The sequence below is a fragment of the Garra rufa genome, chromosome 5 (assembly GCF_049309525.1).
Source record: "Garra rufa chromosome 5, GarRuf1.0, whole genome shotgun sequence".
In the NCBI taxonomy this organism is placed as follows: Eukaryota; Metazoa; Chordata; class Actinopteri; order Cypriniformes; family Cyprinidae; genus Garra; species Garra rufa.
Window position 1 is genome coordinate 32601426 of NC_133365.1, and position 21794 is coordinate 32623219.

At 41.6% G+C, this 21794-nt stretch overlaps 1 protein-coding gene across 2 annotated transcripts; it reads right to left on the minus strand.

Moving 5' to 3' along the window:
• Window positions 1-10224: 10224 nt before the first annotated feature.
• LOC141334617 (myosin heavy chain, fast skeletal muscle-like) lies at window positions 10225-20875 on the minus strand. Of its 2 annotated transcripts, XM_073839766.1 has the most exons (41): window positions 20829-20875; window positions 20653-20690; window positions 20143-20361; window positions 19907-20050; window positions 19665-19821; window positions 19541-19568; window positions 19280-19391; window positions 19059-19151; window positions 18867-18930; window positions 18673-18771; window positions 18233-18336; window positions 18012-18150; window positions 17754-17872; window positions 17496-17645; window positions 17243-17413; window positions 16846-17146; window positions 16655-16725; window positions 16417-16504; window positions 16202-16319; window positions 16000-16123; window positions 15778-15914; window positions 15435-15690; window positions 15100-15342; window positions 14833-15009; window positions 14610-14755; window positions 14433-14523; window positions 13961-14350; window positions 13753-13879; window positions 13438-13556; window positions 13160-13356; window positions 12888-13071; window positions 12636-12801; window positions 12402-12526; window positions 11988-12296; window positions 11664-11867; window positions 11448-11573; window positions 11188-11358; window positions 10908-11012; window positions 10737-10832; window positions 10480-10611; window positions 10225-10341 (listed from the first exon to the last, which is right to left on the minus strand). In XM_073839766.1, exons 3-41 carry the CDS (start codon window positions 20347-20349, stop codon window positions 10327-10329), a joined length of 5805 nt encoding a protein of 1934 aa, XP_073695867.1. In that variant the 5' UTR covers window positions 20350-20361; window positions 20653-20690; window positions 20829-20875; the 3' UTR covers window positions 10225-10326. The 2 variants fall into 2 exon arrangements, with proteins under 2 accessions (XP_073695867.1, XP_073695868.1); XM_073839767.1 differs by lacking the exon at window positions 19541-19568 and having other exon boundaries at window positions 19280-19419.
• Window positions 20876-21794: the final 919 nt, after the last annotated feature.

Sequence of the window (21794 nt, forward strand, 5' to 3'; positions counted from 1 at the left end):
CCCAACAGATAATACCTCAACTCCAGGACTGCCCACTTGATGGCGAGAGCTTCCTTCTCGACAGCTGCGTAGTTTCTCTCGGCCTTGGACAGCTTCCGGCTGATGTAGACGACCGGATGCTCCTCTCCCTCCTGGATCTGGGAGAGCACGGCCCCCAGTCCCGTGTCTGAAGCATCGGTCTGGAGCAGGAAGGGACAGTTGAAGTCCGGGGCGCGCAGAACGGGTTCGGTGGTTAGGGCCCGCTTGATGCGCTCAAAGGCCCTTTCGGCATCCTCGCTCCAGTGAACCCGTTCTGGCAGTCCCTTCCTGGTCAGGTCCGTCAGAGGGGCCGCTATAGAGGAAAACTGGGGGATGAAGCACCGATAGTATCCCGCCAACCCCAAGAAGGCACGTACCTGGGTCTTGCTGAGGGGTCTCGGAGCGTCCAAGATTGCCTTCACCTTGTTTTCCTGGGGCTTAATGAGTCCTCTTCCTACGGTGAAACCCAGGTACCGTGCCTCGTTCATCGCTAGGTGGCACTTGCGGGGGTTGGCGGTTAGGCCCGCCCGACGTAGCTCGGACAGCACCCTGCGGAGTCGCTCTAAATGGTCCTCCCATGCCTCCGAGTGGATCACCACGTCGTCCAAGTAGGCCGCTGCGTAGGTTTGGTGGGGACGGAGGATAACATCCATCAAGCGTTGAAATGTCGCTGGGGCTCCGTGCAGGCCGAAGGGAAGGGTCCGGTACTGCCAGTGCCCGGAGGGGGTTGAGAAGGCGGTCTTGGGCCTGGCTTCCGGCGAGAGGGGGACTTGCCAATACCCCTTCGTGAGGTCCAGCGTGGTGACGTACCGGGCCCTTCCCAGACGTTCCAACAGCTCGTCCACTCGGGGCATGGGGTAGCTGTCGAAGTCCGAGATCTCATTTAGGCGCCGGTAGTCATTGCAGAACCGCAGGGTGCCGTCCGGTTTTGGGACCAGGACTATCGGGCTGGACCATGGGCTCCGTGATGGTTCGATGACCCCCAGTTTCAGCATCTTTTGGATCTCCTCCTCTATAGCGTGCCGGCGGGACTCAGGGACTCTGTAGGGCCGTTGCCGGACGATGACGCCGGGAGGAGTGCGGATGTCGTGCTGGAGGACATTAGTCTGGCCGGGGGTGTCGGAGAAGACATCCTGGAACTGACCGACCAGGTGCCGCAGCTCCGCCTTCTGGGCGGCGGAGAGGTTGGGGTTGGTGTCGACAACCGCGGGCTCTTGGATGGTGAGAGCGGCCACCTGGTCCTGGTCCCCGACCCATTTCTTCAGCAGATTAATATGGTAAAGCTGGACCGGTTGTCTGCGGCCGGGCCGCCTTACCCTATAGTTGACTGGGCCGACTCGTTCTTCCACAGTGTAGGGGCCCTGCCACTGGGCCAGGAACTTGCAGGCGGTATTGGGGACCAGGACCATCACTCTATCCCCTGGCTGGAATTCCCGCGGTTGAGCCGCCCGGTTGTAAAGGCGTTGCTGGGCTTGCTGGGATTTCACCAGGTGCTCCCGGACTAACGGCATGACCCGGTCGATCTTTTCCCGCATGTCCCGGACGTGTTCCACGACGGTCCGGTAGGCTGCCGGCTGCTGCTCCCAGGCCTCTCGGGCCACGTCGAGAAGGCCTCTTGGTTGCCGCCCGAAGAGGAGCTCGAACGGGGTAAAACCGGTGGATGCCTGGGGGACCTCTCGGATGCCGAACAGTACGTAAGGGAGGAGGAGGTCCCAGTCCTTCCTGTCCTCGGCCGTTACTCTCCGCAGCATCTGCTTGAGCGTCTGATTAAACCTCTCGACGAGCCCGTCGGTCTGAGGGTGGTAGACTGAGGTTCTTATTTGTCTCACTTTCAGCAGCCGGCAGAGGTCAGCCATTAGCCGGGACATGAATGGGGTTCCCTGGTCGGTCAGGATCTCCGTTGGCAGGCCCACCCGGCTGAAGAGCAGGAACAGCTCCCGAGCGATGGTTTTGGCGGTGGCCTTCCTAAGGGGGACTGCTTCAGGGTACCGGGTGGCGTAGTCCAGAATCACCAGGATGTGCTCGTGGCCCCGGCCAGACTTCGGCAACGGCCCTATGAGGTCCATCCCGATCCGCTCAAAGGGCACCCCGATGATGGGTAACGGAATGAGTGGGCTGGGGGGAGGTTTCCGGGGCGACGTCCGTTGACATCTGGGACATGCCTGGCAGAACCTCTTCACCTCGGCTTCTAGGCCGGGCCAGTGGAACCTGTCGCGGATGCGCTGAATCGTGTTCTGGGCCCCGAGGTGGCCCGCCATGGGGTGCGCATGGGCTAACTCGATCACTGTTTCTGTTTTCCCTTTTGGCACGACCAGAAGATGTTTGACCTCCCCCCGCCGCTCGGCGACACAGTACAGCAGACCGTTCCGGACGATGAAGTGTGGGAGAGGGTGAGGAGCCGGTAGTACCTCCTGGTCCTCAAGGAGGCGTACCTGTCGCCAGCAGTGTTTCAAGCGGTCGTCCTCCTTTTGGGCCTTCCCGAAATTTCCTCCTCCGGTGACCTGCTGAAACACATCGTGGAAGAGGTTAGTATTTCTGGGGGCGGACTCACCGTCTCTCCCACTGTCCGACGTCATCAGGGTGGCGTGGCTCTCCGACCCCCGCGACTGTTGACGGCGTGGGCGCCGACGCTGGCGAGCAGGCTGTGTGGCAGTGGCGAGAGCGGCTTCCAACCCCGGCCAGTCACGTCCAAGCAGCAGGGGCACGGGGAGATCCTTCAGGATTCCAACCTCCAGGGTCCAGGTGTCTCCGCCTTTATGAAAGGTAAGTATATTAGTGGGTACCTGTCGTGTGTCGCCATGGACACAAGTGAGGGGCATCATTGACTTGGAGTGTGGCCGGGGGGCGAGCGTAGTGGGTCTCGCGAGCGAAACGGCGCTGCCGGAGTCCAGCAGAGCCTGGTATTGGCGGCCATGGATCTTCACCGGGGTCGTGGGAGCCCCTCTGGGGGCTCTCTGGTGCAGCACACAGCCTGCCATCCAAGCCTTGATGGGTGGTGAGGCGGGTTCGGTGGGCATCGGCTCGTCGCGGGGGCTGGAGGGTCTGTGTACTGGCCGCGGGGTGCCCTCTGGCGGTCGTCGCTCCTGGTTCACCCTCCGGGGGAAAGGCGGCGCTCTCTCCCCAGCGTCCCGGTAGGTAGCGTCCGCCAGTTCCACAGCCTCAATCAGATCCGCGATGGTTTTGGGTCCCCTCATCCCGGCCGCCTGCCTCATCGAGCGGGGGAGCGCTCTCAGCATGCGGTCGACTACTACCCTTTCCACAACTTGAGAAGGGGACGGCGAATTTTCTAAGAGCCAATGTTCGGCCAACCGCATCAGACCGGCCGCTTGAGTACGCACTGGCAACCGTGCTTTAAATTCCCAATCATGAAACCGCTGCGCAGCGGCGGTCGCTGAGAGTCCCAGACGACCTAAAATTTCTCTTTTTAACTCATTATAATTATTTTGTGAGGACGCCGGTAAAGAAAAATATGCCCGTTGGGCTTCACCTGACAGCAACGGTGCCAGTGCAGTAGCCCAACTACCTCTCGCCCAACCTTCTGTGTGAGCTACGGTCTCAAACATTTTGAGATAGGCCTCAATATCATCATCTGCGGTTAACTTGGGTAATAGTCGAGCCGCAGTGACGCGTGGGTCGGGAAGAGGGACGTTCTGAGCCGCTGGAAGGCGCATTTCTGACAGATATCCTTGGATTTGGCCATGTTGTTCAGTCAGCAGCTCAAAACATTGTTGTTGGCGGACGCTAACCTCCGTCAGCTGTTTTACCAATTCCTCCATGCCGCTGGGGAGGCGCTCGCCTGAAAAAAAGAAACCGGAAGTTAGTGGTGTAGCAAGATGGCGACGTAAACAAAGGGCTGTCTTCCTCGCGGCTGTTCTCGCCCGTGATCTTGCCCGCATTCTCCACCACCTTGTGGCCGGGCGGAGAACAGCACGACAGGACAAAAGACTTTGGTGAGCCCCGGAGGGTGAGTTTATTAAATAAAAAGGTGAGAGTGTACGGGTGAGTATGCAGTCGGCGTCGTGGGTGCTCGGTGTGGGTGCTCTTCTCCTTCAAAGGTGCTCCTCGTGAACCGTGGTCAGTGAGGGACGAGTGCAGGAAGTGCGGTCGTCCCAGGGGAAGTGGATCCAAGCAGCGGGAAGCCAATCGTCACGGCGAATCTGTGAGGTAAGCAATAGAGAGAGCATGTAAGTGCCGAGCTTCAATGGAGATCGTTCTCACTTGTCTGTCCTGAGCAGTCTGTTTATAAAGGGTGGTTTCCGGTGACGATTGGCTCGGTGCTGATGGATCCCAGGTGTCGGTCGTGTGTTGCCAGGGCGACGCTGATCACAGCTCGGGACTCCCGCCACACAAGCTCTTCAGGGTAACTAGAAACTTCTAAGCAGGTGTGAGTTGGAGCTGGTTGGAGCTAAACTGTGCAGAGCTGTGGCCCTCCAGGAATTGAGTTTGAGACCACTGCTCTAGAGAGCATTTGATTGGACAGAACGTTTGATGAGAAACCGAAGTGCACGGTGTTATCATCAAAATCGTTTATTCATATTGGCGGAAGTGACGAGACTGTAAGTTTTGAATGCCCACAGGGCCGCTGCTGGCCAAATGGGTGCCCTAAGCAGAAATTTACTTTTGTGCCCCCTCCCCCAAATATTACAGAAGTAAAAATAAAATAATAAAAAAACACCTACTATAGGGGCCAAAACAGAACTTTATTCAAATAAAAGTAAATAGTAAATACATAAATAAATTGTATCATTTATAAATTACAATTGCAGCTCTACAGCAAAAAATACAAACTAAAATTACACTTTAAATAAAACATTTAAAAATGTGAAATCTTAATAAAATAAACAATAATAAACTGAAATAAAATCAACACTGTCATCTGCTGGAGCTCTTCATATGATAAAGCCTTTGCTATTTGACAATAAAGCAGACAAGGGTTATGATGTCCACATATTTTTGTTGAGGAAATGATAGGAAAGATTATGTGGATATTTTAATTAAATGTTTGGTCAAAATTAAACAAGGAATTCGATCATCATGTAAGTGTAACAACTGCATTTACCAGGCCTTTGGTGCCCTTTTCAGGCATTTCTATTAAAATTGTAATGTAAACTGTTAATTTTGTATTAGATTATGTATTTTAACACTGTTATTTAATTACACTATATGGTCATTATTAATCAATAATCATAATTACCATAATTGTTTTAATATAATGCATTTTAAGTCATTTTGTTTACTTAGATCTGCCTGTATTCATATTAAGAAAGATGCGTTAGTCGTGAAATTATTACCGACATTAAAACACATTATTAACGTCGACAGAATAATATAAAGTTTCTCAGGATTATAAAAGTACCTGAAAGTGATGCACGGGCTTCATCTTGGGCTTTTTTTTTTTCTTTCGTTTCTTGGCGCCGGACTGTTGATGTCTCTTTCCAGGACCAGGCATATTTTCATCAATTATTATCATCATTTTTGGCCAAATAGGCAGCCGCAAACAGAGGTGAGGGCGCGTCGCGGCGCAGATGCTGCGCGTCACCACGTGTGCTTACTAGCCTAGTCTGCGTTCACCGTAAAATGCAATATATACATTTATATTTTTATATTTTGGTTTATTTGTGTATGTATATTATTAATATTAATTTATTATTATAATATATAAAAACGATTTTTTTTGATCAGCTGGGATGGTGCCCCCCCGGGAGTTTGTGCCCTACGCAGACTGCGTACTCTGCGTATAGGGAGCGGCGGTACTGAATGCCCATATCTCGTAAATGTGAATTTTGTCGTTGATTTGAAGCACACTAGCTTATAGGTAATCTTAAGGCTAATATATTCATACTAAAAGCCAACAAACTTTAATTTTGATTTCAGGGGGACTTTAAATCTTAACCCATGATGTTTTACCTTTCAAATTATAGCAGGTGTCATCCTCTCTATTCTCTACCTGAATAAACATGTGAAAGAATGGATTAAAAAAAAACGGGGTTTATGTATTACGTCATCTATTCCATGCAATCTTAAACTATATTTATTACTTACTAATCTCTTAATTTATTTGTGCAAAAAATACGGTACTGCAAAAACTGTTCATCTAACAAAGTAAAAAAAAATCTTTTGGAAAAAGCTAAAAAGTATTTTTTGATCTTGTTTTGAGACTTATATACTAAGCAAGAGCAGAAGATGTTATATTATCAATCTTACTTTGAGTATATTTGTCTTATTTTGAGAATTCTTAGCAAGTGTGATTAGTCGTATTACATTGGCAGATTATTTCACTTAATTTAAGAAGCTTTCGACTTACCTAACCCTTAAAATACTTGATTTTAGTCGAAAACTTCTTAAATTAAGTGAAATAATCTGCCAATGAAACAAGACAAATCACACTTGGTAAGAATTCTAAAAATACTCAATATAAGATTAATAATCTAACATCTGCTCTTGCTTAGTATATAAGTAACAAGGTTAAAAATACTTTTTAGCTGGCAAAAATTTTTTGACTTGATTAGATGGAGTTTTTGCAGTGTGCACAAAAACGGTTTAATTACTTATTAAATATTTCTTCTGCCTTCATGTTAATGCAGCGGCATGTTTATATCGTGTTTTATAGCTAATTAGGCCTAACTGTAAAAACTGCAATAGTTTTATTTCATTGGGGTATAGATAAAAATGTAGCAACATGAAATAACATTTGCTAACGTCAGATTACCTAGGAAATAACATTAAGTATCCTCCTTTCTTGTTACTTGCCCTGCACTTGTCTGTGGAACTTCCACTTGTCCCTCATATCTATGTCCCTGTGCTGCTGCGGCCGCAGCCTCCTCCTTCACAGCCGTCTGGCTCTCATCCTCACCTTCTCAGCCCCACCCTTTTCTTTCCTTTTTTCGTAACCCCTGCACAAAGAGTATACTCTTTGCCCTGCAGTATCCATGTTTTTTCTCCAATCTGCATTTGACGAATGAGTTTGCGCATCTATCCAAGCGCATTGTTGCTAGGGATGTGCATATCGATCCTAAAGTATCGATATATCGATACTGATGCGAGTATCGAAAGTATCGATACTCAAATTGAAAATATCGATACTAAGGTGTGTTTTATTTACCAGTGATTTTGTTTATTTAACAAAAAGCCAGGAGTACAATGTGCATTTAATTGGATGCATAACCTATTAGAGAATAACTGTTCACGATAGAACACTTTTCCTACTCATCTGAACGCACGCAAATGATGCAAGACAGAACCAATCAATCACAGAGAGCATTCACTCCCTTTAGACAGTGCATTCAAACAGGGCTGTGTTTCCTAAAAGTATCATAAGAAATCATTGATGCTTTTGGGAACGACAGCCCTGTACAATGCTTATCAGAGGACAGAAAATAAAAAAAATGTTTGAGCTATTTCTCAATAAACAAACTGAAACTGAAGCTTACATAATTTGCATTTCACAAGTGCAATTACATTTCTTTAAATTAACACTTAAAGTTCATTGATCATGTTTTGTAGTAACGTTAATATAAATTATACACTGGCAGAATAAAAATGTTGTATTTTATGTGTGCAACAGCCTGTCACTGGCAGCCCCTTATGAAACCAAGTATTTTCAACTGTAGGTTTTGTAGTTACCACTAAAGTAAACATATTTTAACCACGTGTAGAAAATAAAATTTAATTAGTTGCATATTAAATGTTAAAATGCATTTCAAATATAAAGTGTAAAAGGTTATAAAAAAAAGGGCATAATTACATATTTTACTCTTATTAATTTAATAAATGTAATAATTTAAAAATTAAGTTTAGAAGTATCGTATCGGTATCGATATCGATGATACTGGCCTTAAAAATATCGGTATCGTATCGAAAACAAAATAAGTGGTATCGCCCATCCCTAATTGTTGCCACCTATCGGTCTTGTACGGTGGCCGAGAGAGGTCAACGCGCTGCAAACAAGAAAACACATGCGAACAGAAAAAAACGACAACAAATTAAGAAAACATCTTCATCAGTTTGACAACACAGGCGCTGCAAATCCTCGCAACTCTAACACAAATACGGAAACGCGCTGCAAATTCTCACAACACAACCAAACTCAGAAACGCGCTGCGAACACACGAGGGCGCTGCAAACTAACAAACGCGCTGTATATAGCACGGTCCACAACGGAAATGTGCATTTAAGGAAAACTTAACAGATAATGACACTAAAGATTGCCTGTTAGAATAACCCAAAACGAATTACATTATATATATATGGTTTTGTGGTCCAGGGTCACATATATATATATATATGTGACCCTGGGCCACAAAACCAGTCATAAGGTTAAATTTTAAAACTGAGATGTATACAGCATATGGAACCTCAATAAATAAGCTTTCTATTGATGTATGGTTTGTTATGATAGGACAATATTTGGCCGAGATACATCTATTTGAAAATCTGGAATGTGAGGGTGCAAAAAAATCTAAATACTGAGAAAATCACCTTTAAAGTTGTCCAAATTACGTTCTGAGCAATGCATATTACTAATAAAAAATTACATTTTGATATATTTACAGTAGGAATTTTACAAAAAATGTTCATGGAACATGATCTTTACATAATTTCCTAATGATTTTTGGCATAAAAGAAAAAACAACAATTTTGACCCATACAATGTATTTTTGGCTATTGCTACAAACATACCTCAGCGACTTAAGACTGGTTTTGTGGTCAAGGGACACACACACACACACACACATATATATATATATATATATATATATATATATATATATATATATATATATATATATATAAAATGTATATATGTATATGTGTGTGTGTGTGTGTGTGTGTGTGTGTGTATATATATATATATATATATATATATATATATATATGACAGTTCTTTCTGGTCCTCAAATCTGATTGACTAAGAGGTGTTTCCATTCTAGATTACTTTCGTTTTGTTGTTTATGTTTATTTAGTTACTAAAGTTAAGTTTGCTGGTTCCTGCTTCTTTCTTCCCTGAATCAAGACTTTTGCATTTGCAGGCTATATATATATATATATATATTTTTTTTTTTTTTTTTATTATCCAAAGCAACATATTTTACATTAAATAGTTTGCATATTTTTTCCATTCATGCAATTCACGCAATAAAGTTTTTCTTAAGATCCAGATTTTTATAAAAATTGCATATATAACAGTTTACTAGCATATTAAAAGTTATAATTTTAATATAAAATGTAACTCTTTTGCATTATACAGTAGGATTTTTAATAAAACATGGATAGATCAGTGGAGTTCTGGAATAATGTTTTATGGAGTGTTGTGACCAAAATGGAACTCTTTGGACCAATGGAACAGTGGTTTGTCTGGTGCAAAAAAAAGGCAAACCTTATAAGCAGAAGAACACCAGGTGGGACAGTCCTGTTATGTGGGTGTTTTAGTGTGGCAGGAAGTGGAAATAATGACTGTACATCATGAATTCTTTTAAGTATTAGGTCATTTTGGCAAAAATTGTGATGCCTTTGGTGCAAAGACTGAAGCTGATGATCAGTAGACTTTCCTGCAGGACAGCCATTCCAAAGTTCAGTTGTAGAATGTTCTGGAGTTGTCTGTACAGTCTTCAGATTTAATGATTATTGAAAATATTTGGTTGAATTTGATGAAGGCTGTGGCAATGTGAAAACCAAAGATTATCAATGATCATAAAGCTTTTTGAAGTAAGAAATGGGCCAAGATTTCAGTAAAGAGATGACAGAAGCTTCTAAATACTTAAAGAATAACATATTCTGCACCAAATTCGACTTTTGGTGGCTGAATAATTTTGAACATAAATGTTAAGAGCCAGTTAGAATTTTTTTATTACATTCTTAAAATCACTCAATTGTGTCTTAATAAACTTTCTCCAATAATTTACTGATGTCTTTGTTGAATTGTTTTCATAAAATGTTGTTCTCTGCAGCAAAATGTCTTGCAGGTCATGGGGTTTAATCATTTTGATTGGAATTGAATATTCTTTGAACCTATGTCTTTTTTGCAGGTAAATTGTATTAAATAACCAACTGACCACCCAAGTGAGAGTTTTTATGGCCTGTTTATCTTTTAATTTAAAACTTCCTTTTTTTCTTGAATGATTGGAGGAAAATTTTATGAACAAGCTTTTACTGAATAAAAAAAAAACAGTACTTTATTTGAGAATAAAGATCACTCCACAACAAATGTCTAGTGAGCAGAGATTTATTTCAAAAGGAATATTAAAAGTAAATCTACAGAATAATCATATTATATGACTTCAGTAGAGGCTCCCATCAGCTCTGAGGGTTTCACTCTTCTTTGGCCTGAGACAAAAAAAGGACATAGAAAAGTCATGTAAATAATGAGTACATTTTTCAAGCATGGGCTGAATACTTTATTTTCAGTAAATGCAAGAAAGGATTTACTGTACTCAGTAAACATCCTGCCATTATGCAACTGACCTTTCCAGCATCACGACTCTTGGCTCTGAGCTTGTTGACCTGAGACTCAGCAATGTCAGCACGCTCCTCAGCCTCCTCCAGCTCATGCTGCGCCTTCCTCAACTTGGACAGATGAGTGTTGGCTTGCTCCTCCTAAAGAGTAACATTTTAACCATGTTTATTAACTAAGCCATGGGACATCAGAGATATTACACCAGTAAAAAATGTCTAATTAACTAATACCCAATGTGTCCAGTGTTCATATGAATTTAACATACCGCCTCCTCAGACTGCCTCTTGTAGGTTTTGACCTTCAGCTGCAGCTTATCAACCAGATCCTGGAGTCTGTTGATGTTCTTCTTATCCTCCTCAGTCTACAAACAAAAAAATATTACTATTTCTTAGATTTGTATGGATAATTCTATGGATATGGTTGGGTATGAGCATACCTGATAAGACAGCTCTTTCACTCTCCTCTCATATTTACGGACACCCTTAACAGCATCAGCTCCACGCCTCTGTTCTGCTTCAACTTCAGACTCAAGCTCACGGACCTTTGATAACACATAAATAATTTCAGAAAAATCCAAATCCAAGCAGTTATTGCCTGGTAACTACTTTTGGAACCTGAGATGGTGCTTTAATTTTAGGAATAAGTGTAAGCAACATGTTTAGGGGATTTTATCCTAAAATTGTATTTTATATGAAAAATCATTTAAAAGCAATTACCCTGCTCTCCAGTTTCTGGAGTTGTTTCTTGCCTCCCTTCATGGCCAGATTCTCAGCCTCATCCAGACGGTGCTGCAGGTCCTTCACTGTCACCTCCAGATTCTTCTTCATCCTCTCAAGGTGAGAACTGGTGTCCTGCTCCTTCTTGAGCTCTTCTGCCATCATTGCAGCCTTTTTCATTAATATAGATATATATTAGATTGACATTTTATGTACCCAAGTGTGTAGTTAATTGTCATTTGGCAGCTACTTTTTCTCACATCAGTGATGGCCTTCTTGGCCTTCTCCTCTGCATTCCTGGCTTCCTGTACAGTGTCTTCAACTTCACTCTGGATCTGAACAAGGTCAGACTCAAGCTTCTTCTTGGTGTTTATGAGACTTGTGTTCTGTAACATGGAAAGCAACACTATGAACATTTTAAATGATGCTCTCAATTTCTTTAATTTCATTAAAATAGAAAAACAATGTGCCCTTACCTGAGAGTGCAGCAGCCCAACACGCTCACTGGCGTCCACCAGCTCTTGTTCAGCCACTTTTCGGCCTCTCTCTGTCTGCTCCAGAGCAGCTCTCAGCTCCTCAATCTCAGCTTGCATCAGAGTGTTTCTGCGCTCCACCATGGCCACCTGCTCCTTCATGTCTTCCTGTCCTCTCACAGCATCATCAAGGTGCAGTTGGGCATCCTGAACATAACAATAGCATTACAATAAGCTTTCGATGTGCTTTCTGTTGGTCTTTACTTAACATAGGTTAGATTATACAAACATATGTATGCACCCCAAAACCTAAGAGAAGTCATATACCTTGAGTTGTCCCTGAACATTCCTGAGCTGTTTCTGGGCCTCAGCAGCCTGGCGGTTGGCGTGGCTCAGCTGAATCTCCATCTCATTAAGGTCTCCCTCCATCTTCTTCTTGATTCTCAGGGCATCATTCCTGCTCCTGACCTCAGAGTCCAAAGTGCTCTGCATGGATTCAATGACTCTCTGGCTGTTCCTCTTGATTTGCTCCATCTCCTCATCCTTCTCTGCAAGCTTCCTGTCAATCTCACCCTTAACCTGGTTAAGCTCAAGCTGAACACGAAGAATCTTGGACTCCTCATGCTCCAGGGTGCCCTATTAACAATAAAAACAACATTACAAATATGTACATTGATAATATAAATTATGAACAGTATAGTGGTTCTAGCAAGAATTAAATATTATTCTTAGGATACTAACTTCAGCCTCCTCCAGGGCGGTCTGAATCTCTGCTTTCTCAGTCTCCACTGTCTTCTTGGCCTTTTCCAGCTCATGGATGCTCTTACCAGTCTCACCCAACTGCTCTGTCAGATCTGAAATCTCCTCTACAAGTTAGAAGGAAAATATTATGAACATAAACATAGTTTAAAGCACAACAGATTTAACACTGTAAACCATTGGACTAATTCATGACTTTATTAAAGGCATTCATACGCTGCAGATTCTTGTTCTCTCTCTTGAGGGTCTCCAGATGATCCAGAGTCTCCTCATAGGAGTTCTTCATCTTGAACAGCTCAGTGCTGAGTGAACGAGCCTCTTTCTGGGCACCTTCCAGTTCTGCCTGACCTTCCTCATATTTCTGCTTCCATTCTGCCAGGACCTTTGATGAAGATATTTCAGGTCAGGTTTGATTTTTAACATGTTGAACAAAGCCCACTATAGCCTATTTTAAAAGTGAAATTGTACCTTGTCAAAGTTCCTCTGCTTCTTGTCAAGGTTGGCAGCCAAAGCATTGGCTCTCTCCACATCAATCATGAGGTCCTCCACCTCACCCTGGAGTCTCTGTTTGGTCTTCTCCAGAGAGGCACATTTGGAGTTTACAGCCTCAATTTGTTCCTCTGCCTCTTGCAGACGCTGAGCCAGCTTTTTCCTGTTAAGTATTACACACCGTTTTGTATTCAAAGCTATAAAAGCTACACACTGTGAGAATCGTCAATATTATTCAATGATCTGCATACTTGGACTCTTCAAGTTCCTCAGTGCGCTGGATGGCGTCAGTTTCATATTTGGTTCTCCACTGAGCAACTTCACTGTTGGCCTTTGACATTCCCCGCTGCAGCTCAGCCTTTGCCTCCTGCTCTTCCTCAAACTGCTCACGAAGCAGGTCGCAGTCATGACGGGCTGATTGCACAGCATGGGCCAGTGCGTTCTTAGCCTAATTGACAAAGCCAGATAATATTAGCTTTGTTGTATAGTAAGTGGAAAATATGTGAATGTTTTGATTATGCAATATTACCTTAACCTCCTCTTCAGTCTGCCTCTTAAGTTCCTCGATTTGCTGAGTGAAAGCTTGTTTGCCTCTGGTGAGCTGAGAAACCAGAGCCTCCTTCTCCTCTAGCTGACGGCCAAACTCACCTGTTTAGATTTTGATTCACTGTGTCAGATTGTGCTATTGTGTTATTATTTAATATCAAAACAAACTCTTTGAAAGCAGTTAAATGTGTGTGCTTGCTTTAATAAGACTTCGGATATTCAATGCTGAATAATCTTAATACACCATACTCGTGCTATTATAATACTATTAATTTCTTCATGATTGTCATTTGGTTACCATTTTCAGTTTGAAGTCTTGCTCTTTGAGCACTGAGGTCATTTATTTGGCGAATGTTCTCATCATTCTTGGACTTAATTTCACTAAGTTGGTCCTCAAGGGTGCGGCACATCTTCTCAAGATTACCCTGTAAATACGGAAGTCATTAGATGTTTGAAAAACTTTTTTTTATATTTGTTTTATATTCTTTAGACATAAATTTCCCAACCTTTGCTTTGGCAACAGCCTCCATGTTGCTGGAGAGATCGTCAATCTCCATTTTGTATTCACTCTTCTCTTTCTCAAGCTTCTGCTTGACACGCTGGAGGTTGTCGATTTGCTCTCCGAGCTCGGCCACACTGTCTGCCTGCTTCTTACGGAGGGCAGCAGCAGTAGCTTCATGCTGGAGGGTGGACTCCTCAAGATCACGACGCAGCTTCTGGAATTCAGCTTCACGCTTCTTATTCATCTCGATCTGAGCAGCAGTGGCTCCTCCAGCTTCCTCAAGCCTCTCACTGATCTCCTCAAGTTCCCTGGAGAGATCAGCTCTCTGCTTCTCAACCTTGGCACGAGCAGCACGCTCAGCCTCAATCTCTTCCTCCAGTTCCTCAATGCGAGCCTAAAATGATAAAGTAATCAATGAAAACTCATTAGTCTTCATTTCACATTTGCAACGCCGTTTAAAAAAACTCAAGAAATACCTGAAGCTCCTTGATCTTCTTCTGGAGTTGAGCACCCAGTGATTGTTCATCTTCAATCTTGCTGAGCAGCTGGCTTGTTTCAAAGTCTTTCCTGCGAGTGTTTATTAAAAATTGTTTGTAAAAACAAAAGACAAAATTTGTTTTTATTAAAAGATTTAAAAGATTTAATTTAATTACTTTTTAATTTTCTCCTCAGATTGCTGCTTGTCATTCTCCAGGTCCATGATGGACTCTTGTGCTAATTTCAGGTCTCCTTCAAGCTTTCTCTTGGCTCTTTCCAGGTCCATGCGGAGCTTCTTCTCTTGCTCAAGGGAACCCTCAAGCTACGGGACAATGACGTGCAAAATGTCAAAAGCAGGAGAAAAAAAAAAAAAAAAAAAAAAGTCAATTTTATGCTCACATCATCAACTTGCTGCTCAAGTTTTGTCTTGGATTTGGTCAGGGTGTTGACTTTGTCCTCCTCTGCCTGAAGATCATCCAGGGTCTGCTGATGTGCCTCTTGGAGAGCTTTCTTCTCCTTTGTAAGTTTAGCAATGCTCTCATCCTGAGATGCCATTTCCTCAGTCAAGTTTTTGACCTGTGTGATTTTTTTAGTTCCAAATGAGCTTGTTTTTTTACAATTCATATAAAGCAGAGATTAAATATAACCATCAACTCAATATCCAACCTTATTCTCAGTGGCATGTTTCTCCTTTTCCACTTTAGCCAAGGTGAGCTCCAGGTCATCAATGTCTTTCTTCAGCTCAGAGCACTCATCCTCCAGTTTCCTCTTCTTGGCTGTCAGTTCAGCATTGATTTCTTCCTCATCCTCCAGTCTCTCAGTTGTCTCCTTGAGTTTAGCTTCAAGCTGGATTTTGCTCTTGATCAGACCCTCACACCTCTCCTCAGCATCTGAGAGATTTTCAGCTTCCTGTTAGGAAAATAGATCACTATATCATTGAGAAACCACATTAATTATTTTAATAGAGCCAAAATTAAATTATTTTAATTAGGTAAACTCACAGAAGCCACTTGCAGCTGCAGATCATTTTTCTCTTGCAGCAGTGCCACCATCTTCTCTTCAAGCTCCTTCTTTTTGGCTTCAGCCTTGGCAAGATCTTCTTTACATTTTAAAAAGTCGTCTTTCATGTTTGCCAACTCCTTCTCAGTCTCAGCACTCTTCAGCAGAGGCTTAATCTTGTAGTAAACCTTCATCCATGGCCAGTGTTTGACATTCATGAATGAGCGGATGTTGTATTGGATGGTGTAAATGGACTCTCTGTGAATAATTCATTCCTTAATCAAATTCCTTAATCATCATCATTATTTACCATTCACACAGTCATCTTTGTTTGACATTCCTCACCTCCTCTCCATCATCTTTACAAATTCCCTCCTCATCACATAACCACGGCAAAGAGCCTGAGTCATTGTGACCAGAGCAGCCAGTTTCTCATCACGCATCTCCTCAAGAACACCCAGAAGACCAGCTTTGAAGAACACCTGAATTCACAATAAATCAGAATATATTGATTTAAACAAGCTTAATACATCATGATCAATAAAGACTGTAAAACAGAACATGAACCTTTGTGTGTCCAAATCTGTACTCGTCGTGATTGACATCAATGGATCCCAGGAGTTTCTCACTGGCCTTCTTGTTGTCAATAAACTGTCCCTCTGGGATTACACTGGCATTCAGCACCTTGTATCTGTGATAAATTTATCAAAATGCTTCATATTCTCTTATTAACAGCCTTATACAGTAATTGTTTTTTCTTCCTATTTACCTCTGCTTGAAGTCACCATAGAGGATTCTGCTGGGGAAGCCCTTTCTGCAGATTCTGATGCCCTCCAGCACACCGTTACACCTCAGCTGGTGGATAACCAGGAAGTTCTGCATCAGACCTGTAAGAAACAGTTTACATTACGATCTTTGTAGATTAAAATTAACATTAAATATTGTATTCATGTCAGAATATCTGTAAATTCTTTATTAATTTACCTGGAGTCTTGGACTCATTGGGAATCAGACAACGCACAAAGTGAGGGTGAGTGCTCCTCAAGTTGGTCATGAGCTTGCCCAAGTTCTCCTGTTTAAACATGAAAAGATACAGCTTTCTTAGTCACATTTTCTCAGTTGTTTATGTATTATTTATTTGATCTACAGTCAACCAAGCTCATATACTGACACTGCTTTCAGTTGCATCATTATTCACATTTGGTCTCAAACAAAGACATACCCTGAACTGGGAGGACACAGTCTGCATGGAACCACCCTTCTTCTTGCCTCCCTTCTTTCCACCGCCAGTCTCTATTAACATAAAGAAACAAATTAACACATATAAATATAAAACAATAAAGTAAATACAAAACTAAATCAAAGGTTGGTGAAATTAATGTTCATAATTGTAACTATTTTTTTCCTCATTACCCTCAACAACAGGTGGGTAGAGAGTAGCCAGCAGTTTGACAGAAGACTTCTGGTAAAGCTGCAGAACAGACTCATTCAGTGGATCCTTGTTCTTGTCCAGCCAGCCACTAATGTTGTAGTCCACAGTTCCAGCATAGTGGACCAGAGAGAAGTGGGCCTCAGCCTTGCCTTTGGCAGGCTTTGGTTTCTGGAAAGCATTGCACTTGCCAAGATGCTGATCATACAGCTTGTTCTTGAAGGAAGTGTCCGTGGCCTTGGGGAACATGCACTCCTCTTCAAGGATGGAGAAGATACCCATGGGCTGTTTATAAAAGAACATTGTTTACGTCCACAAACGTTTTTTTTTTTTTTTGAGAATAGACAGTGGAAATGAATTAGTTCATAAAACAGTAAGAACCTTCTCAATGAGCTCAATGCAAGCAGCCAAGTCCATGCCGAAGTCAATGAACTCCCAAACAATGCCCTCCTTCTTGTACTCCTCTTGTTCCAGCACAAACATGTGGTGGTTGAAAAACTGTTGCAGTTTCTCATTAGTGAAGTTGATGCACAGCTGCTCCATGCTGTTGAACTGCAGGAAGAAAAATAGCAATTTACTCACTCCTGAATGTGACATTTTGCCATGAAAAGAGATAAACATGAAGGATTCTTACATCAAAGATCTCAAAGCCAGCAATATCCAGCACACCAATGAAGAAATTTCTTTGTTGTTTTGTGTCCAACATCTGGTTGATACGAATGACCATCCACAAGAACATCCTCTCATAGATAGATTTGGACAAGGCACTAACAGAGTTATACACCTGTAAGTAGAACAGAGTGAATTTTTATTAAAAAATGTTTTGATTTTGCTATTATTATTTGTCAAATTTCATTCATGATTTTCAGGCTGGAAATATGTCACTACATACCTGTGGCACAGTTTGGCCTTTGGTCACAAACTCATTTCCGACCTTGACTCTGGGGTAGCACAAAGCCTTCAGCATATCAGCAGAGTTCAAACCCAGAAGGTAGGCAATTTTGTCAGCCTCTACGATTTAAAAGGTTACAAAATATCCATACTTTTAATGCCCTGAAAGTTAAAACTTTTTTTAATGAAAATAGAGAAACAGATCTCTCAAATCAAAGCACTGCATGTGATGACACACATTGGTATTATTTAGTCTCACCCTCTGTGCCATCTGGCTCAGCCTGCTCCTCACGCTGCTTCTGCTTGAACTTCATGTTACCATGATGAAGCACAGCTCCAGTGAACTTGTAGATGCCCATCTTCTCCTCACCACTGAAGCCCAGAATGTCAATAGCAGACTGGAAATTACAGAAAAGAAAGAGATCTAGGCTCTGCCATATGTATATAGAGTATGTCAATAATCAAACAGCATTGACTCACATCAGTAGCCATCAGCTCCTCTTTATCATCAATGCTTGCCACTGTGATCTGACCCTGACTGCACATGGGGAAGTCATAGGGGTTGGTGGTGATGAGAGTCATTTCTGTAAAATAGACAGAGTATTTATGAAAGAGTATTATCTGGAATGCACTGCAAAAGGCTTATCTTACTTAGATTTTTTGTCTTGTTTCTAGTCAAAGTATCTACAAATACTTAAATTAAGAAGCATTTACTAAAATGGCATAAGATATTTAGTCTTGTTTTAAACAAAAAGCACTTAATTTAGTTGTTTCCCCCTGGAAATATCTTATGTAATTTTGCCTATCTAGTAAATGCTTCCTAATTTAAGAATTTGTAGATATTTTGACTAGAAAAAATACAAAAAATGTTTTGCCATTTTTTGCAGTGTAAAAACATTTAATGAAATATGTGCATCTACCAATCAGCTCAGGCTTGTGGTTGGTCATCATCTGGTAGAAGATGTGGTAGCCTCTCTCATCTGGAAGCTGGAATGTCACTCTAGACTTCTCCAGCAGATCTGTTGAGAGAATGTACTTGAGTCACAATCATCTGAAGAGTGACAGACAAAGACAAATGTAAAGAATGGATTAAATTTAAATCATGTCCACCTACATGTCTCAATGTCAGCACTAGCCAGTTTTCCAGTTGTACCGAAGTGAATTCTAATGAATTTACCCTGTTTTGAATAAAATAAGATAATACATAAATAATAGTAATAATGATCTCTTTATAAAAATCTCTGTTTAGTAAAAAATAACACCAATTGTACTGGACTGTACTGTAAATAAAAAGTAGTGAACTTACAAAACGAGAGGAGTTGTCATTTCTCACAGTCTTTGCATTACCATAAGCCTCAAGCAGAGGGTTGGCAGCAATAATCTGGTCCTCAAGAGAGCCCTGTGATGTTTGAAGGGGTTTCTTTAATTTTCAGCTTCATTTCAGGTATTTCAGAAGTTCACATATAATATATTGTATGATATGATTGTTTTTCACCATCTTTCAGAATAATTTTTCATATCATATACCTGCATTTTGCCGGGAGCCTGCTCTTTCTTCTTATCACTATGAACTGCAACTGTGGCAAAGTACTGGATGACACGTTTGGTGTTCACAGTCTTTCCAGCACCAGATTCTCCACTGGTTTTTAAGAAATGAAACATGTCAACTTTTTTGGACAGTATTAAAATCTATTTTTCAAATATCTTCTTATGTATAATATTTATTTGCCATACATCTACTTTATTTTCATTTCATTGACTATGGCAAAAATATGAAAATATACTCACGTAATCAGGACAGACTGATTTTCTCTATCTGTTGATTGCAGAGTGTACAATTTTCAGTAAATCTTTCTTTTACTAAAATCAACATTTAATAAAATCTATAAAATTAAGTTCTATAAGATCTTACCAGTCAGCATGAACTGATAGGCGTTGTCAGAGACAGAGAAGATGTGGGGTGGGGCCTCCATACGCTTTTTGCCTCTGTAGGCAGCCACCACTTCTGGATCATACACTGGGAGCCACTTGTAGGGGTTCACAGTAGCGCAGAACAGCCCAGAGTAGGTCTGAAATGAGCAGAGATGTGGTCAGATTTGCAGCAACACAGACAAAATGAACATAAATGCTGTTTTACTTTGCTTCAGAGCTTACGTAGATCATCCATGCGGCATAACGCTCTTTGAGGTTATACAGCACAGAGGGTTCATTGAGATGGGTCATCATGGCCATGTCCTCAATCTTGTCAAACTTGGGAGGATTCATTGGGTGGACATCATCCTCCTTAGCAACTCTCTCCTAGAAATTTGATCCAGTAGATATTAGATAGACCAGAAATATATGTAAAATTACATATGTAAAAGGTTTTTAAAAGAATGTTAAAAATTTACCTCCTTAGTGTCAAGCACAGTAACAGTGACTTTGCCACCATCTTTGCTCTTGATTGTTCCCTTGACGTACAGCTCTACATTATCAACCACATAGCAGGCTGTTTTGGCATCAAAGGGTTTGCTCTGAGCCTCGATTCTCTCCTTTTCAGGCTTTCGGAGGTATATGGCAGCCTTGCCATAAATGGCCATCTCTGCGTCGGTACTCATGGTGGCGGCTTACTGGTAATTAGAAAAGGGAAATGGAAGTGTTTTTAATTAATAAAATTATATACATCAAACTAAAAATTCAAAAATATTTTACACTGCACCTACATTATGACTCGCCAAAACCCCTGAATCTTCTCAGCAAATGTAACAGTTTCACAGTACTAGTCTTAAGTACTTAAATCACATTCAACTCTTAACTAATATATCAAAAGTAAAGTTTCATCTGAAATATAATAATAAGCTACATAAGCACAGATGAAAACCAACTGAACAATACAAGCAATGTAAGGGAAATTCACATACCTTCCCTTTCCTTGAGACCAGATGAAAATTCTTCAGCCCTGCAAGACAATTTATTTACATTTAAAGTTGATGAATTTTATGAACAACAGACAAGGAACAGATGTTCTGTTTCCACTTTATGTTTAAAATAAAAATAATAATTTCAGTGTGCTAATATAAACTGCAAATCTACTTACCACCAACTGGAGCTCCTCTAGTCTCCTATTGAACTGATCCTGCTCTCCCCCTACTCTTATATTGAGTCGAACTTGCACACTAAGCAGACACTAAATATGGACAGGCATTACAGTTTTAATTACTGAATATAGAAGCTGTCCATTCACAGCAAGGAAAGTATACAACAGTCTTATCAGAAATCAGTTTATAAATAAATAAATAAAACTAAGGCCAATATTATCATAAATATTATTAGTATTAGTATCCTGCTAGTGTAATGCTATAGCTAATACATATCGCCTATATAATGTAAGCAAACAAACGTGGAATAAAATAACACATGACTTCATGTCAATAGAACATTTGAATTTAAATATGGCTTGGCATTCAGTTTTAACAGTCAGAATGACTGCTATGCCCATTTTAGTTATAGAATTCCGGTAGTTCTAGTTTTAAATTTACGACAAGCCCAACACCATTTCTTACATATTTGCTTTATAACGTTTCTATTTGTGTACACGCAAGCTGATGCTTTATGTGATGTGATAGCCAGATGGAAAGGAACTGACTCTATCCCTAACACTGTGGTAATCACTCATGTTTGCTGTCACTTTCCGAATGCGTTTATGATGAAGAAAGTAGCTGTGTGGCTTTGTCATCTGTAAACACATTGTCCTAGTAAATGTATTTTCCAATTGCTAGGATATGCTAATAATATAATTATGTTGCATGTGTTGTAGGCTAATTAGTTCCACCTTTCCCCAAAACTTGCATCAGTATTAAGTCGAAGGACATGAATTCGTTTCAAGCACACAGTGGAAGTGTTGTTGTTCATTACATATTTGTTCACTCAAGTTTATTTCTGATAATAAACAATGATTTATGTCATACTTTCAACAGGCTTATTTTGAGCACAAAAAATGCACATCAGTAGGCTTACTTGCTCCTCCTGAATTAACAAAAAAATCCTCCATTGCATTTCTGCA

Bases quoted from the DNA above. Each gene is read 5' to 3' on its own strand.
- LOC141334617 (XM_073839767.1), bottom strand. From the start codon at position 20,349: ATGAGTACCGACGCAGAGATGGCCATTTATGGCAAGGCTGCCATATAC. The intron at 16,505-16,654 runs GTATGTCTTTGT...ATGTTTAAACAG, and splicing joins CTGTGTCCTCCCAGTTCAGG to GAGAACTTGGGCAAGCTCAT. The intron at 10,833-10,907 runs GTATGCTCATAC...TTTTGTTTGTAG, and splicing joins TGAAAGAGCTGTCTTATCAG to ACTGAGGAGGATAAGAAGAA.